This window comes from Pinus tabuliformis, chromosome 5_2, assembly GCF_031772625.1.
Source record: "Pinus tabuliformis cultivar Carrire ecotype Pingquan chromosome 5_2, CPIR1, whole genome shotgun sequence".
Lineage (NCBI taxonomy): Eukaryota > Viridiplantae > Streptophyta > Pinopsida > Pinales > Pinaceae > Pinus > Pinus tabuliformis.
In genome coordinates, this window is record NC_142306.1 from 685,005,578 (window position 1) to 685,024,375 (window position 18,798).

General features: G+C 37.0%; 1 protein-coding gene across 1 annotated transcript; it reads right to left on the minus strand.

The window, feature by feature from the left end:
* Positions 1-11,563: 11,563 nt before the first annotated feature.
* Positions 11,564-13,746, minus strand: LOC149160962 (uncharacterized). The gene is made up of 2 exons (XM_089434744.1): positions 13,557-13,746; positions 11,564-11,910 (listed from the first exon to the last, which is right to left on the minus strand). Exons 1-2 carry the CDS (start codon positions 13,744-13,746, stop codon positions 11,564-11,566), a joined length of 537 nt encoding a protein of 178 aa, XP_089290870.1.
* Between the last annotated feature and the right edge of the window lie 5,052 nt (positions 13,747-18,798).

An 18,798-nucleotide genomic window follows, 5' to 3' on the forward strand; every position in this document is an offset into this window, starting at 1 on the left:
ATTGGGGGGATAAGAAAGATCTCCTCTACTACCACACTAAGTTTGGGAACTTAAAGAGGGAAAATGGTGAGCTGTTGTCTAATTTTAATAAGAGGTTTAACCGCATGTACAACAAGATACCAGCTGAAGTAAAACCCACCACTACCTCTGCTATACTCACCTATGCCAGTGCTTTTGATTCTAATTTCTGCCTACTATTGAGGGAGAGGCGATGTGCTACTTTGGCTGATATGCAGGATGCAACCTTGGAAGTAGAATCAAACATCATGGTTGTAAGAAGCTCAAGGGAAATGTTGATAGAAGGAGATAGAGGAGCGAGTCTTCACCATCTTCAGATCCCAAGATAGATAAAATGACTAAGATGATAGAGTAATTAGCCTCTGAAATCTCCAAATTAAAAATTGAGCAACACTCTGGGAAAGGAAGGGTTTTTAATACCTTTTCTCCTAGAAATCCAAATCCATATAAAAGAACTAATGAGCAGTTGCAGATTTTTCAAAGAAGCAAAGATGCCAATGAAGACCTAAGGGTGAAGACCCCTTTCCAGAATGTAGTCATGGAAGAAGAGCAGTTTGAAGAAGATGATGAGATCCATTGTCTAGAAGACAAAGGCAATGCCTCCTTTTTGACCTCAGCTGCCTATGAAAAGTCATTATTCAATGACCAGATTAACCAAGAATGGGATGGTGAAGCTGCTCTGCAAACTAAAGATCAGCAAAGATATAATCTGAGGTCGAAGATGAATAATGCCAAGGAAACTCCTATTCAAAGAGCTGTTGTCCCTGCAGTACAACAAGATAATAAGCAGAAGCGACCAACAGTTGATCCCATCATCCTCAAAGCTCCAGCTCACAAGGTAAGAGGCCTTGACAAGTCTCCTTCTCCTTTCAGTTTTCAATCAGAAATTCAGAAGCTAAGAATACCTATGCCTCTGATTGAACTAGTGAAGAATGAGTCCTTCAAAAGATCCATCCTCGAGGCCCTTGAGCCTAAAGCCATCCAAGCCTCCACTGACTATGTAAATCTGCAAGATGACAAACCAGCTGTTATTCTCAGCCCAATGATTGAAAATTGTGAAGACAACTCCCCATCATTCTATGTCTCTCTAACTATTCATGATAAAATCCTTCACAACTGCCTTCTGGACACTGGAGCCAGCCATAATCTAATGCCCAAGGCTATCATGGATGAGTTGGGTCTTGAAATTACCAAGCCTTATCATGACCTGTTTTCTTTTGACTCTAGAAAAGTGAAATGTTTGGGATTAATCAAGGATCTAGCCATCACCTTGTCTCAGCTGCCCATGAAAAGCATGATGATGGATATTGTGGTAGCAGATGTACCCCCCAAGTTTGGCATGTTGCTTTCCAGAGGCTGGATCAAGAGATTAGGTGGAACATTGCAAAATGATCTGTCCTATGCTACTATCCTAGTTTTTGGAGGTGAAAATAGGAGATTGTACAGAGAGGCTCAGTTGGCTTATATCATCAGTGATGAGAAGAATCCCACTAATCATCCCATCTACACTGTTGACACTAATTTTGGAGCCTGTATTCTTCAGATTGAAGAATCCCAGTTGGCCTCCACGCAGCTTAAAAACCCAGTTTGCTAGATCACAGAGGAAGAAGGCCCACAGATTTGGGACATGTTCTTTGATGGAGCTTGCTCTAAGGAAGCTGCAGGGGCAGGTGTAGTCCTTGTGTCCCCCACACAGGAATGCATTCATTTATCTTTCAAATTAACTTTTCAGGTCACAAATAACATAGTAGAGTACAAAGCCTTGATATTGGGCTTAAACGCTGCTAAAGAAATGGGCATCAAAGGCCTGAAAGTGTTTGGAGATGCAAACCTCATCATTCAGCAGGTCAATAAAACTTTCCAAGCAAAGCATCCAAGGCTGAAAGCATACAGAGATGAGGTATGGAAACTCAAGGACTCTTTTAATATTTTCAGCATTTCTTACATCTCGAGAATGAAGAACCAGCTTGCCGATTCCCTTACTGTGTCTGCTAGTATGTTTATTCCTCCTTTGCCTCCTAAATTGACATATGAAGTTTAGGTGAAATATAGACTGTCTCTACCTAACAATGTCAAATACTGGAAATTTTTTGAAGACGATGATGAAATTAATAGGTTTTTACAAGTTGTTGATGAATTTTCTGAAACACACATCGACCAAGAAAATGAAACCATGGAAGAATGCGGCCAGTCCAAGCTAAAGGACGAGATTGGTTGAGGAAGCATTGTCCAGCTGCCTAGTAACCATATACCCAAAGGATTGGTGCCTCTAGAGAAGCTGTTCGATCATAACAATGTACCTTATAAGCCTGCCAAAAAAGAAAATGAGTCTGTTGTTCGTAAACATAATATAGGGAGCCTAGCCCATCCGAAATACATAAATCTGTCCACTCATTTGTCTTTTGCCCAGAATTCCGAGTATTGCACCCTCATGAAGCAATTCACTGATATTTTTTCCTGGGAATACAGTGATCTTAAAACCTATGACACAAACATCATTCAACATAAGATTCCACTGGAAAAGAACACCATCCCTTTTAAGCAGAAATTAAGACCTATCAGCCCTCTCTTATTGCCTTTGATTGAGAAAGAAATCAAGAAGCTGTTGGATGCCAAAATCATAGTTCCCCTAAGGTATTCAAAGTGGATAGCTAACCTTGTGGTAGTAAGAAAGAAAAATGGAGAAATCAGGCTTTGTGTTGACTTAAGAAATTTGAATAAATGCTCTAAAAAGATAACTACCCCTTGCCTAAGATGGAACACTTGTTGCAAAGAGTTTCACGAGCTAGAGTCATGTCTTTCTTAGATGGATTTTCAAGTTACAATCAGATTGTTGTACATCTAGAAGATCAGGAAAATACCGCCTTCACTACTCCTTGGGGCACTTTCATGTACTCCAAGATGCCTTTTGGACTAATGAATGTTGGGGCTACTTTTCAGAGGGCCATGGACATAGCCTTTGTGGGAGAGAAGGACAAGTTTGTCCTTATTTACCTTGATGACATAACAGTCTTCTCCAGTAGTCACAAGGACCATTTGCAGCATTTGAAGGTCTTTCTAAAGTGAAAACAGTTTGGAATTTCGGTGAACCCAAAGAAGTCACAGTTTTCTCTAGAAGAAGGCAAACTTCTGGGACATATTGTTTCTGCTAAAGGTGTGAAGATTGATCCAACAAGAGTTCAAGCAATTCAGACATTGTCCATCCCAAGGTCAAAAAGGGACATTCAATCCTTCCTGGGTAAGATTAACTTTGTAAGGAGGTTCATTCCAAACTTTGTAGACCTAGTGAAGCACATCACTTCCATGCTAAAGAAAGGATCAAAAATAAAATGGACAGATGCTGCAAGAAGCTCTTTTGAAGCCATCAAACAAGCTATCATGGAAGCTCCCACTCTAATCAGCCTAGATTACACTAAGGAGTTTTATATCTTCTCTTTTGCCTCTTATGATACACTTGCAGCAGTTCTGTTGCAGAAAAATGATGAAGGCATAGAGCACCCCGTGGCCTTTTTCAGCAAAACTCTAAGGGACACTGAACTAAGGTATGACCTTATTGAAAAGCAAGCTTATGCTCTCATAAAATCTTTAAAGGCATTTAGAATTTATATTCTGCATTCCAAAGTGGTTGCATATGTACCTTCAGCCTCAGTAAAATATGTCTTAACTCAGCCAGATATTGATGGAAAGAGAGCTAAATGGATTGCAAAATTCATAGAGTTTAACATAGAGGTGAAGCCCACTAAGCTTGTCAAAGGCCAGGGCTTGGCTAAACTTATGGCTGAGGAAAATTGAAGTTTGTTAGACATCAATTACATGGGTCCAAATTCAAATGATGAGCAGACATAGGAAGCAGTAGAAGAGAAAAAGCAGAATCAGTCTTTGGCTGAAAATCTAGCCACCTATGAATGGTATTCTAGCATAGTTCATATTTTGCAGGAGCTAGAAGTCCCTCCAGGGCTTAGCTCAAGTCAAGCCCGGGCCATTAAAATCAGATTAGCCAAATTATGCATTAATAAAAATCTGATTTATTAGAAATACCCATCAAGAATCCTCTTGAGATGTCTAGATAAAGGATAATCTGTGGAAGTCATGCACCAGTTCCATTCTAGCATCTGTGGAGGGCATCATTATTGGAAAACCACAGCCCACAAAATCCTGAGGGCTGGGTATTATTGGCCTACTCTGTTCTCTGATGTATTTTCTTTTGTGAAATCTTGTGACAAATGTTAGAGGTTTGCAAGAAGACAGTAGCTAAAATCTCCACCCTTGAAGCCAGTACATGTCAATGGTCCCTTCCAGCAGTGGGGCTTGGACTTTATAGGTGAGATCAACCCACATTATAGTGGCCAACAAAAATGGATCTTGGTAACCACTAATTATTTCACCAAGTGGATTGAGGCTATACCCACTAAGAATGCCAATCATCAAGTTGTCATAAAGTTCTTGAATGAGAATATTTTCACTAGATTTGGTTGCCCAACCAAACTAGTCACTGATAATGCAGTAGCTTTCAAGGCAAAAGAATTGGTGAACATGACTGAATCCATGGGCATTCAATTGGTGCATTCTACCTCATATTATCCTCAAGGCAATGGCATGGCAGAATCATCTAACAAGAGTCTGGTAAGGGTAATCAAAAAACTGTTAGAGGACAAAAAAAAAAGCTGGGATTCCAAGTTGAAGTTTGCATTATGGGATGACAGAGTTACCATCAAAAAGTCCATAGGAAATTCTCCATTTAAGCTAGTTTATGGTGCTGATGTTGTTTTCCCTATCCAACTGATTCTCCCTGTGGCCAAATTCTTGCAAGAAGAACAAGATGAAGAGAATTACATGGTAAGGAGAATGAATAACCTGGTTGAACTACAGCAGATCATAGAGTAGCTGGTTGATAAGTCAAAAGCTCATCAGAATAAAATCAAAGAAACCTTTGATAGGAAGGCAAAAGTGGACAATTTCTAAGTTGGTGACTGGGTTCTCAAATGGGATGCATTTAAGGAAAAGAAAGGTAATCATGGTAAGTTTGACTCCTTATGGACATGTCCGTTTGTCATTGCTCAAATTCAGTAGAACAATACCTTTATTCTGCATAGTCTAGAAGGAGGAGATGTTTTTGGTAGCCCAGTCAATGGGCGGTTCTTGAAACTTTATTTCATTTAAGGCTTTAAAGCCTTGGTATTGTAAATATGTTTTTCCAAAAAAAAATTTGTTGCAAAATAGACTCCATGCCCAATGGAACACTAGGAGGAAGATTTGATTTTGGTTTTACAGGAAAGGCATTGTTCTGTAGTTCTTGAAACCTCACAGGGAGGCTTTCATCCCCAGAAGGAGCCAGTGTTAGCCTTGTTGGCAAATGGCCCAAAAATGAATCTAAAACACTCCCGAAGTCTTCAAAATTTGCTTAAGGATCATTCAAAGATCAAAACAATCGCATGCCAAGAGCCCTCAGAATGGCGAAAAAGCACTATCAGGAGGCATAAATAGTCAAACGCATAGCAGCCGTCCGATCTGGCCAATCAACGGTCCAGGTCTGATTGGTGGGTCGAAATCAGTAAAGGCAATCAGCGGATATTGGCATGGACCATATGGAAATTATGATGGCGATCAGCGATGCAACATGGACCGTCAATAAAGTGTGCAGATCGACAGCCCACATCGCATCACAAGATCGCTATCGGAGATTAACAAAGAGCGCTATCAATGGCCCGAGGCATGAGCAATATGCGATTGCGATCAGATCGCATCGCTATATCGCATCGGGGCAACACCATGGAGTGGGGCCTTTACACATATATGTGTACGACCCGATGAACCGGACCTGATGGTATTCTAAATATTATTTCATAATATCTGAGGTCTGCAGAAAGGCCATTTTCAATGCATTTTCGCAGTTTTGACGTATTTATAAAATACAAAGGGGAACCTTGGAGCGGGACCGGAGCGACTTGCGATATGTGATAAGACCCGGACCCGAAAGGGTTCAGGAAGGGAAATATATAATATTTCAGGTCCGCCAAAGCCAATTTTTCATGTATTTTCAGTGTTTTTTAATATATTCCAAAAATACAAAGGGAAGCAAGGGAACAGGCCACTTGCGATTTGTGATAGCGATAAGGATGGGCCCAATAGGGGAATAGACAGTGTTTAAGGACTTTTTAAGTCCAAAATAAGCAAGCTTGGCGGGAGTTTACAATGCTGCAACATTTTCTGTATAAAATAAAAACAGTCATGGTTATCATTTGAAAGGGGCCGTTGCAGGGATTTCATAAGCCCGATAGCCATTCCATTGCAGGTACAGGTGGCCAACATATCCTTAGAAGCGTCTAGCCATGATTTCTAATGCCAGAAGAAGAATTTGGCTGGGAGACAACTGCCAGTGAACAGAGACCGATAGAGGAAAAATCCCAGCATGATGCAGCCGAATCAACCCAAAGAGATCATGGAGCATCACTGGCACGAGAAAGCTCCCTGACAGCGTAGAAAATTACCAGAAATCGGTTACCCTGTTGTTGGGAAAGAAACCGTCGAGCTCATGCATGCCTAGTCATGGCATCAAGTTGTTGAAAAGACAGAGAGGATAGATTAAGACACTCCAAGCCTTTGAGAGCTCAGGAGCATTGTAAAAGGCCTATAAATGGCTGAAAGTTAAATGTATGAAGGGTTCAACTTTTGGGGACTGTGGATACTTTGCTACTCAAGCTTCTCATCTTCATTCTAGCAATATAAGCTTCTTTTGTTGTTACATGTTCAATTTCCATTTTCTCTTATGTTCTAAGCTTGCACTTGAACAGGTTGTTCATGTTTTCTTTTGTGTCTAATGCCAGATAATTGTCATCTTATCTCTGCGTTGATAAATTAGATTTGCAAACTTCATTTACTTCCTGTAGCTGGCCATTCATATGTGTTTATGTATGCATCTACTGGTACAGTCGGTATTCTCCATCTATCCATTGAATCTACAAACTATTGAGCATGAGTGGTCTAAAGCCTTGTAAAGCTGAGGGTGTTCATGCATGTCTTGAGTAAAAACAGAGTTGAAACAGTCATCTGACTTGATCCAAACCATCATCCATTCCAATAGTTCAGAGAACAATATTGAAGATTATATGTTACCAGGCATCTCCGAGCTGCAACCTAAGAGAGTTTCCTGGAGTGATAATGATACCCTATCAAAATGGCAATCCAAGGCACAACATTATGTTCAACCATTCTGTCAAACACTTGTTATGCACCATTAATTCTCCTACATTTAGCATAGATATCAACAAGACCACTCCCCAGAACTATATTTGACTCAATTTCAGTTATAATAAGTCGGGAATCTACATAGCGAGATCCAAATCTTCGAGGCTGGCACACGCACTAAAAACACTACCAAAAGTAAACTTGTCTGGCCTAAACCCAACCTTTTGCATTTCGTAAAATAGTTCCAAGGCCTTCTCACCATGACCATTTTACACATAGCCTAAAATTAATGTAGTGCGTGACACTACATTTCATTCTGGAATTTTTTCAAAAACTTGTTGTGCAACCTCTATATGCCCACATTTGGAATCCATGTTAATAAGCACACCACTAACCACGATATTCACATCAAACCCATTTCGAACAACATCACCATGAAAACCTCTACCACATTCCACATTTGTCATTTAGTAGAAGAGCGAAGTCGTTGACATGAAGATTTGCAAAAATGAACACAATAATGAGAAGCAATAACAATAGTAATGAACAATTATCTATTCTAATATTTCTCTTAATGACATTCAAGTGATCTTTAGTTTCTTGTTGAGCAAACCAAGAAGGGTCTTCGAACATGGAGATAATTTGGCCAACAAATGTAAGACATGTGCATGTGACCTTCGACCGTTTTAATGGCTTCCTAAGGTTGTTAGTCAATTTCTAGCTCAAGATTCTTAGAAGAGTTCCTAGTGCCAGGTTTCTTGCTCGTTGCTGGTCCCTTTTCTTCGTAATTTTAGCTCATACTACCTCCATTCTAATCTCTCGATGAAATAAATGGAACTACATTTCATTTAGAATCCATTTCCACCATAAAACAAAAATGATTCAAACACTTTAGCATTATGTTTTTATGAAAAAAATATTTACCGGAGTTCGGCAAGAAATTTGTCGTCTAGGCAAATTTGTTGAGTTGATAGACAACACCATAGGAATAATATTATGTGGTCTATTTTATCTCACCAACAACCTCAACAATCACACAAAGTAACACAAAATCCATAGTAATAGTTCGTCACACGCATCTTTCACAAATAAAACGGGAATTATAATTATAGATATATCATTGGCCAGTGACAAACACAGTTTCTCAAAAAGGCAATACGATGGAAATGTTTACCTATTGTAAATCTCTTTCTGCAATGTGATGGCAGAGTTGGAACTAAATTTTCCAATGTTTGAAATATAATGCCACAGTTTCTCAAAAAGGCAATACGATGGAAATGTTTACCTATTGTAAATGTCTTTCCGCAAAGTGATGGCAAGGACTAACTTTTCCAATGCTTGAAATATAATGCCAATGGCCTTGATATACATCTCTTAAGGCCTTTCGGTGACGAGCACACCAGTGTCAAAGAAACTTTGGAATATGCATTCACACTATGTAAAATTAATTACGCTGGAAGATTTAGAGGTTTTTTTATTACAAATTTTGTGTCCATGTAAAATTTTAGTAAAAATGAATATTTGTTTGTCATCATTATAGTGAATGTAATTAAATTTATTTAATTATTTATATTTTATAAATAAAAATTTATAATTATTTATGTTATTAAAAGAATTTGTTGAAATTATATCACTGATTTCGAATTCTAAAATTTAATTATAAACTTGTTTTTAGTTTTATTCTCGAAAAGATAATCTTCCCAATTTTTCCTATTCCTTTTATCTATCTTTACACCTTTTAAAATAATTATTAATAATAATTTTATATCAAATCATAACTCATACAAACACGAATATCAATTTTAGACCATATTAACATCCACAAGAATTTACATACGACGACGACCAACACCAACATAGTTAAACCATATTAACATTAATGAGAATTTACATACAACATAAAAATGTAAATGTGTATATCAAATATTTATTTTCTTATAAAATAAATGATAGAATTAACCATAGAAAGGAAATTTTAATATTTTGATATATAATTAAAGACATTAATTCATTTGACCATTACACTTAATTAAAAAATTGTAATAAAATAACATAAAAATGTAAATGTGTATATCACATATTTATTTTCTTATAAAATAAATGAAAAAATTGTAATAAAATAACATAAAAATGTAAATGTGTATATCACATATTTATTTTCTTATAAAATAAATGATAGAATTAACCATAGAAAGGAAATTTTAAAATTTTGATATACAATTAAAGACATTACAAATGATTAACCATTATATTTCATTAAAAAATTGTAATAAAAAGAGTGTGTGCAATGTTAAAAAAATTAAGTAATTATAAATGATAAAAAATAATATATTTTATTGTTAATTTAAAATATTATAAATATAAGGTTATTTTGTATTTAAATAAATGTAATATGTAGCATTGATGTTTAAATAGAGACAAGTATATAGATAATTTTGGATAAAATGTTAACTCTAATATTATCATTTATTACAAAATTTAAGATTTTATTGAAATGTGTTTGTGCATATTTTATTCTATCTTTAGCTTATAAAACTTAACAGCCAAACAAAATTATAATGCCTAGTATCTTTATATTAAATCATGTATATATATAATATAAATAAAATAAATCATTTTTAAAAAAGCTAATTACAGTGAGCTCGAGAGGCTTCTCTCCAAGCTTTTTGAGCATAAGAATAAAATCTTAAATCAAACTAAATAATTCATTTCTTTAGGTCCGATAGACCAAAGTTTGGTCTTAGTGGACGTTAACCATCATCATCATCAATAAATTATTTATTTAACTTTAAATTTATGTTCATCTTAATTCAACAACAACTAAATAATCTATGGTAGAATTTCTGTCGGAAAAATCAAATTGATATGAAATGTATTGTCTTAATCAAGTGGCAAAGAATTCATATGCAATAAAATATCTAATACAAAAATTACAACAGTATATTAAAATAAAAAGATAGTTACAGAAAAGCTTAAGTGTGAGTGCAAAAGATTTATTTTATTTTATATTTTTAATTTATAATTAAAATTGTGAAGAAAAAAGAAAAAAGAAAAAAATCTGATTTATTATAGTGTTGATTTAAATTTTATTTTTTATATTGCATCATGATTTAAAATTGAATTGTGAAAACATATAATACAAGTAAGGTTTACTGAGGAAAATTAATCATTCAATAATATAAGTAAGGTTTATTGAGGAAAATGAATCCATTCAATAATAAAAATTAGGGGAAAATAGGAAGAAAATCAGCAAGGAAAAATCAGTGTAATATGCAACGTTGTTGTTTTTGTTTTTTAAAAATCTTTTGCTTTTATGAGTTTCTATGGTTAGTAAGTTTTTTAAAAAGACTAGTTTCTATGGTTAGTAAAAACTTGAAATGTAATGACAAATGTTTTTTTAAATAAATATTTTTATTTTTTTTTTTGCTTAAGCAAGTATGGATCCTTCTATATCATTGAGTCAAAAAATATTGTACAGTATATACCACCGTCCACTCGACGTCGAAGAGACAGAAAGGAAATAAAAGCAAAAGCCTCCAAGGGCTACCCCGTACAACATTACGTATAAAAAATTAAGCCTAAGACATTACTGACAAGACCCCAGACCAACCTACGGAAAGCCCGCGTGCTATCGCACGGCCTCCCTCCGGAAAACCCCTACCCAACAAACCGACCCATCAAAACAAGAAGATCGACGGCCGAGAAAAATACACATCTCTAAAGAGCCCGAATTTTACCAGCCCAGCCCCACTAAGTTGCACTTTATCGGACCACCGTTGATTAGCAGCACCCGAATCCAACGGATGAGAAGGATTTCGCGACGGATAAAAAGGAGGAAAGTTAGTCCGCGATGGAGGGCGGTTTTCCGCCCCCTCACCCTGCCACGTGTCGCAGGATGAATGGGATCGCTGCGGAAACGCGAAAACCATTCCCACTCTGAGGGCCGCGCGATCAGTCTGAAACCACCTGGGAGGTGGTTTTGCAAACTGAACCCCATAGACTGAAACCCCCAGTGTCGAAAGACCTGGTTCCTCTAGCAAATGCAGAACTACCTCACCTTGGATTGGGAAAAAGCTAGGGTGAAAGTGTTCCATCGAGCCAAGACTTAAGAGAAACATCTGAGATCTGCATCACTCTTACACCTTGAGTCTGGGCTACCAGACAAGGTTCTTTTTCTTCCGCAAACATTACCCAAAAAGAAGGTTCAACCAGGGGAAAATCAAATCGAGCTATTCCCCATGGTATTGAGTCTAAACACCTCCCTATCATCTTCCGCCTGTTCGCAGCATAGAGCTCTCAGTCTACTAGGCCTCAACTCCTGCCACTTCGTCAACCCATTTTTCCTTGTGCAGCTGACCCCCTAGTTGGCCAGAAGATCCGCCAGCTTGTTTGCCTTTCTGCGAACGTGGTGGAAACTGATAGTGCGCAGGCCCTGAAGATGGCTTTGAATTCTTTGGAAAACTCGAATTAGTTTCCAATGTTTAGAGACTTTATCCGGTGCAGTTCCATTGTGAATTTTTTGCACTGAGTTGATAATTAACTCTGAATCTGCCTCTATCATGACATTTTGACAGTTGTCCTGCTTCAGCAAATCCAGGCATTGTTCCATAGCCATTAGCTCGGCCATGTTATTGGTGGTTGTACCTAGGTGGTAATGAAAGATGCTAACGATACTTCCCTCTGAATTTCTGAGTACACCTCCATACCCTGCTATTCCCAGGTTCCCCTTTGAAGCCCCATCAATGTTGTATTTTAAATAGCCTTCCGGAGGAGGATGCCAAAATTCCTTTTCCGTATCCGACGAAATGATCCTCCTATCAATGCCTAGGAGGGTGAGCCTCTGCAACCCCAATTGCTTGAGAATTTTTAAATCTGCGTCTGAGGGGGGATTTTTGGGGAAGTTGCGAACAATGGTTCTCACAGTCTCCTTGAGCTGTTTCAGGATTAACTCCAGCAGGTGTTGAGGGGGCTTTTTTTCTCCCTTAAAAATTCTTTTGTTCCTCTCCTTCCACACGTTCCATATGATGAAGCTTGGTATAAGAGCCCATGCTGAGTTAAGAATTTCATTATCCGAAAAAAATTTCCTCCAATTGATGAGGGTACTAATGATGCTCCTTCTGTCCCTATCAGATTGTTGAAAGATTGCAGCAAATAAATCCCATAACCAGGATGTGAAAATGCAATTGTTGAGTAAATGTTCCAAGGTTTCTTCTTGAGCTTCACATAGCAGGCATCTTGAAGGCCCCTGTACACCTCTCTTCCTTATGTTGTCCCAAGTCAGAATTTTCTTGTGATAAACAACCCACATGAAGAGTTTTATTTTCATCCACCCTGGATGTTTCCAAAGGTTTTGCTAGATTTTAGCTCAAGGAGAATGTTTTTTGCTTCCTTAAGATTAAAGGTGCCCTCTTTGTTATCTCCCCATCTCAGTTGGTCTTGTCCCTCTGCCACTAAGATCTTCCTTTGTTCTATTATTTTCCTGAGCTCCTCTGCTTTAGTTTTTAGGAGATTGTTATTTCTGCAATCTATGTTTCTCCAGATTCTCCACTTTTCCGTAAGATGAGAATGTATCCAGAAATCTTTAACCTTTATTAAACCTTGGGAGTCTGACTCCTGTTTAAGATCTAGGAAGTCTTCTTTTACCAGAATTGATTCTTGCTGCCATTTATCTTCCCAGAAAAGAGCAAGATCTCCATCTCTGATTTCCCAGAAGCTATTCTCTTGTACTAGTCTTCTATTTTCCCAAGCTTTGTTCCAAATATAAGAACCTTTTATATTTCCTGACATTCTTATAAGATCACTGTTCTGCCAGGAATTAGCATATTTTTCTTTCCAGATCTTTGCCCATTGAGTATCTGGTTGCTGGACCCAGCGCCACCAAAGTTTGGCCCCTAGAGCCTTACTGAGAATCTCTTGATCATCCAATCCTAGCCCTCCATGGTTCTTGGGCTTACAAATTTTATCCCAAGACACTAAGGGCCATTTCCTCTTAGTCTCCTCCCTACCCCAAAGGAAGTTTCTTTGAATATCTCTAAATTGCTGAAGGACCCCTTTTGGAGCTGGGAGGGCTGATAACATGAAGATGGGGATTGCTTGAAGCACTGCTTTTGTAAGAACTAGTCTGCCAGCAAGGTTTAAAGATCTGATGGTCCATTTACTGACTTTATCCTGTAACTTGTTGATCAAAGGTTCCCATATACTTTTGTGCATTGGTTTTGCCGTTAGAGGGACTCCTAAATATTTTGAAGGAAGGGAATCCCTTTGGAAGCCAAGAATTCTGGAGATGTTTTTCTGAATAGCAATATTGGTATTGAAGAAAAAGATTTTTGATTTGGAGAGATTTACTTCCATACCTGAAGCCGAGGCAAAAAGATTCAGAATTCTTTTGTAGTTTGAAGCTTCTTGGACTGTGGGGAGTCCCTGAAGCATGGTATCATCTACAAATTGTTGGTGAGTCAGAGCTTGCCCATTATCAGTAAGCTGCAGGCCTTTAATCTTTCCTGAAGATTGCGCCTGCTTTATAGCTCTCCCCAGCCCTTCCATCATGATAATAAAAAGGAAGGGGGAGAGCGGGTCCCCCTGTCTGAGGCCTCTAGAAGGACTGAAAATCTCTGAGGGGGAGCCGTTGACCAAAATAGAAAAACTGGAGGAGGTCACCAGTGCCATTACCCATCTAACCCAGATATGATCAAAACCAAATGCAATCAGCATTTTCTTAAGGTAGACCCAGTTTACCTTGTCATAAGCCTTGGCAATATCTAATTGCATGATCATACCCGCCTGCTTCTTGCTAGTTAAAGAGTGCACCACTTCTTGCGCTTGAATGATGTTATCCAGAATTTGTCTGCCTTCCACATAACCTGATTACTCCCCAGAAACCAAGACCGGAAGCAAAAGTTTGAGTCTGTTAGCCACAACCTTGGATATAATCTTGTAGATTACGTTGCATAGGGCTATGGGTCTATATTTATCTGGTGTATGAGCAATCTCCTGTTTGGGGATCAGGGCGATGAAGGAAGTATTGAGGGCTTTCAGAATGGTTTTATTTGACCTGGAATCCTCCACAACATTCAATATGTCCTGCTTAACAATATTCCAACAAGCTTTGAAAAAGTCCACATTGAAACCGTCTGGGCCCGGTGCTTTGCCATTCTGCATGTCCTTGATTACATCTCTTAGCTCCCCTTCCATTACTGGTCTATTAAGGTTGAAGTTGTCCTCCCTGGATACCAGTTTCGATATGTTTCTAGTAATTTCCCTAATGGCTTGCTCTCTATCTGAAATGTTCTCCTGTGTTATACCTTGGAAGTGGTGGATTAACACAGCTTCTATAGCTTTATGGGATATCTGAAGTTCCCCTGCTTCATTCTTGATTGAAGAGATATTATTGTGAACTCTATTGGCCATGGTGGTTCTATGAAAGAACTTAGTGTTGCGCTCTCCTTATTTTAACCATTGAACTCTGGATTTTTGTCTCCAAAATATTTCCTCTTGTCTACATAGATCCTCCCATTTTTGATAATGTTTATCCGCTTGTTCACTGATATCTTTATCAAAGCCTTCCTTGATTAGAGCTTGGTTGAGAACCTGCATTTTGTTTTCAACTACTCTCTTTTCTTCAAAAATATTACCAAAATCCTTCTTATTCCATTCCTTAAGCCGGCATTTTATGTGCTTTAGTCTCTTGTGAAGAGGATACATTCTGGTTCCCTGAATCTTCAAGTCTTCTGACCACCATTTCTCAATGTTGCTTGTGAAGTCTGGGTGTGACAGCCAGATATTTTCAAATCTAAAGGGTATATTTCTAGGAGTACCTATACCCTTGATTTCCAATTGGATTGGCCAATGATCTGAGCCTCTAAAGGGAAGAACTCGTGCTGTTATCTCTTTCCCATCTAGCATAAGATTCTTAGAGATGAAGAATCTGTCTAGCTTTGAGGCGACTAGGGCATCTCCTCCTCTCCTGTTATTCCAAGTAAATAGGCCAGTATTCCAATTAGTATCAACAAGCTTTATGTTGTCAGAAAAAGTTTGGAAAGCCATGGAGTCTTTACTTAGAGATCTTGTTCCTCCTTTCTTCTCTGAAAGGGATTTAATCATGTTAAAATCCCCTCCCATGATCCAGGGTATATCTGCATGTCTGCTCCTGAGATCCACCAGGGTATCCAGAAACTTAAGTTTGTCATCTATTCTCTGAGGACCATAAACATTTGTGACCAGAAAGGTATCCCTTTCTCCTACTGGTTGAATGACAATCGATAAGTAATTTCTGGATGCCTCAGCATCCAGAATGCCAATTTTGTGGGGATTCCATAGAGTGAGTAAACCCCCTGCTGTATTCTCTGCTTTTACTTCAAGAAACTCATAGCTGCTGAGCCATTTACTGTGGATTTGTCTTACCTTTTGAATGGAACATTTTGTTTCTTAGATAAACATTATATTCGGCGTTTCTTGTTTCATTCTGTTGCTAAGCATTCTCTGCTTTCTCTTACTCCCTAGACCTCTAATATTCCAAGATGTCAACTTCATTATAAAAGATTTGTAAAGGAGTAGCTGGCTAGATCTTTCATCTTACCTGAATCAATCATCAGCTTTCCACACTCCATCAAGAGTTCATTCTGCTTTTTCCTACCTCTTTTCTTGCCTGGGTTTCTATTAACTAGTCCCAGTGTAGTTTTCATCATTTTCACTCCTCTGTTGTCCTGCTTGTCTATGTTGTTACATCGCTCTGGCTTCCCAGTTTGCGATCTCCATAGAAACAGTTGTTGTATTCTGCTGAGTTCCTCTTGAGGTAGCGAATCCACTCCCCCCGTGGTACCCTGCCTCAAGAAGCCTTCTAGGTCTAGGTTTTCTTTGTCAAGAATTTCTAGTAGTTCATGGTCCTCTGGGTCTGTATCATTCTGGGTCATTTCCTGATCCATTTCCTGTTCAACATCGCTCATAGTGGCTTCTTTCTGGTACTCATCATTTTGTGTTTGTTCTAGGTTTTTCCCTTCCTCCTTTTCTGCAGAACTCCCTTCCATTGTTTGATCTTCTTTAGTAATCTCTTCCTCTTCCTGAAGCACCTGAAAATTGTTCTGCCTAAACTGTTGTCCTTCGTGCTACTGATTTTTCGGTCCTCTTTTACTTCCTTTACTTCGGTTAACCACTTTCTGAAAGCTATCTGATTCTTTCACTGTATTGCTTCTACTTTTGTTTATTTCTTTGTTGAGCGGACAGTCTTTGAAGAGATGTCCATGTTCATGGCATTTGTGACATCTGAATGGAATGTGCTCATAATCTACTATTTGCACCCATTCTTCATCAAAAACTTCCAAGATTATCTCCTCCGATAGAGCTCCTAATAGATCCATTTCCACACATATTCTAGCAAAGGAAGTGTATTTTCCTCTTCTAGTGGCTTCAGAGGCTTTAACATAGCGACCTAATTTATTGCCTATGGCTGCTAACGATTCATTTTGCCAGTAATCAAGAGGTAGAGAGTAGAGCCTTACCCAGACCGGAACTGAAGTAAAAGTCTCCTTTTCTGGGACAAAGTTCATTATCCATGGTCTCATGTAGAGCCCTGCAGCAGCATAGAAGTAGGGCCCTCCTTCAAATATTATGTCCTTGTCTTCAATATTTGTGAACACCACCATAAAGAAACCCTTAGACCCAAGATGAAGATCTATGCTTCCTTTAGGTTTCCAGTGGTATTTGATCCACGACTGTAGGGCTTTTTCAGTGGGCCATAGTCCCATGAACTTACAGATGATGGCATATGTCCCCATGTGTTCCCTGTACGCCTGCAGCTCTGGATTATTTAAAATCACCCTGGGAGTTGTATCTGTTTTGGGTTTGCAGGGTCCCTTGTGTTTCTTGTCTTTAGTTTCCTGTTTTTTGTCTTCTACCTCCTTGTCTTTTGTGCCATGTTGATCCTTTTCTATGGGTTCTTCTGTTCCCTCTTCCGTGATTTTTTTTCCTTCCACCCCTGTTTCCCTAGCATTTTCTAGAGGCTTCTTTCCCCTGCTGGCCATGGCCTCCTTGTAGGAGGGAGTGGAGCCCCCTCCTCTGCCACCCTTCATAGGGTTCTTTGACTGCCCCTGCGTGTGCTGAACTCTGTTCGCTCTTCCCTGTTCGTGCTCCGTGATCCGTGTTAAATCCGAATATTCAATTAGCATTATCTAAATAAATATTAATTATGGAAAAATCCATAAATTAATTAATTTATGACGACATTTTATTTTTAATTTTTTTAAACAATTTTTAATTAAAATTTTGATTTTAAACCACGTAAAATTAGTGATCCGCCAATAATCCAATTTTTTAAAATTCAAAAAATAATTCTCAATTAAAAAAAAAAATTAATATTTAATTTTACCAAAACTTTAATAAATTTTAAAAATAGTTTCTAAAATTTTGAAAATTAATTAAGAGCCAAAAAAATTTGATCCAAAGTGATTACAACATACTCTTGGTTGGACAAGTATAAAAATAAAGTATTAAATATTTTAAAAAAAAAAAAAAATAACCAATACAATTAGAATAAGGTTTTCGTTATAGGAAGAATTATAACATATGAATTATTATTATAATTATATATATATATATATATATATATATATATATATATAATAAATTTAAGAACTTCATATTAAAATTATGAAATATAATAAAATATTTTAGATAAATATTTTTAAGTAAAATAAAATATCTTGTACCATAATAATAAGTTAAACAAACATAATTGCTAAGACAGAAGACACCAAAGTCAATGGTAAAATTATTTGGTTTATATTATAATGAAAGAAATGGTAGATTTATATTAAGAATTTAATTAATTATAGGTTAAAGGTGTCGGCTACTAGGGTGGAGGAATGTTAAATTTTATTAAAATATTGTTAAAATTTTGATGATTTTCATAGCAAAAAAACAATCTAGCTAATTTAAATACAATTTTTTAGACTTACACCAAAATCAATAATAAGATTAAATTTATTTATATTTATTGAAAAAAACACTAAACATACTTATAAACCAATTTCAAAATAACTAAATACAAAATATTTTTAATAACACATAAATAACAATTTTAAACTAAACACAATCCCCAAAACATTATATTAAATGATTAGACTTCGCAAAATAAAACAACAAAAATATTAAATTTAACAAAATATAGTATAATACCATAATTTTTAGATTTAAGAAAATACAATACACCATCACTTAAATAATAATAAACATTATATTAATAATAATTATTAAATAAATTTTAGATTTAAGAAAATACATTACACCATCACTTAAATAATAATGAACATTATATTGATAATAATTATTAAATAACAAAAAATATGATACCGACATTGTTAGTTTTAACAAAATACATTACAACATCACATAAATAAGAATACAATACTATATAGATAAAAATCATTAAATAACGAAGATAGCAATCAGAAATGGCTACAACAACCTGGAAGTGGAAGGAGACTCCCAAATGGTAACGCACATAATTAAAAAACTTAATAATGGGACCTCATGGGACAAAGTTACTCAAAGTTGGAGGACAGCTAGCCTGATCCAAGAGCTGGAAATTATCTTAAAAAGATT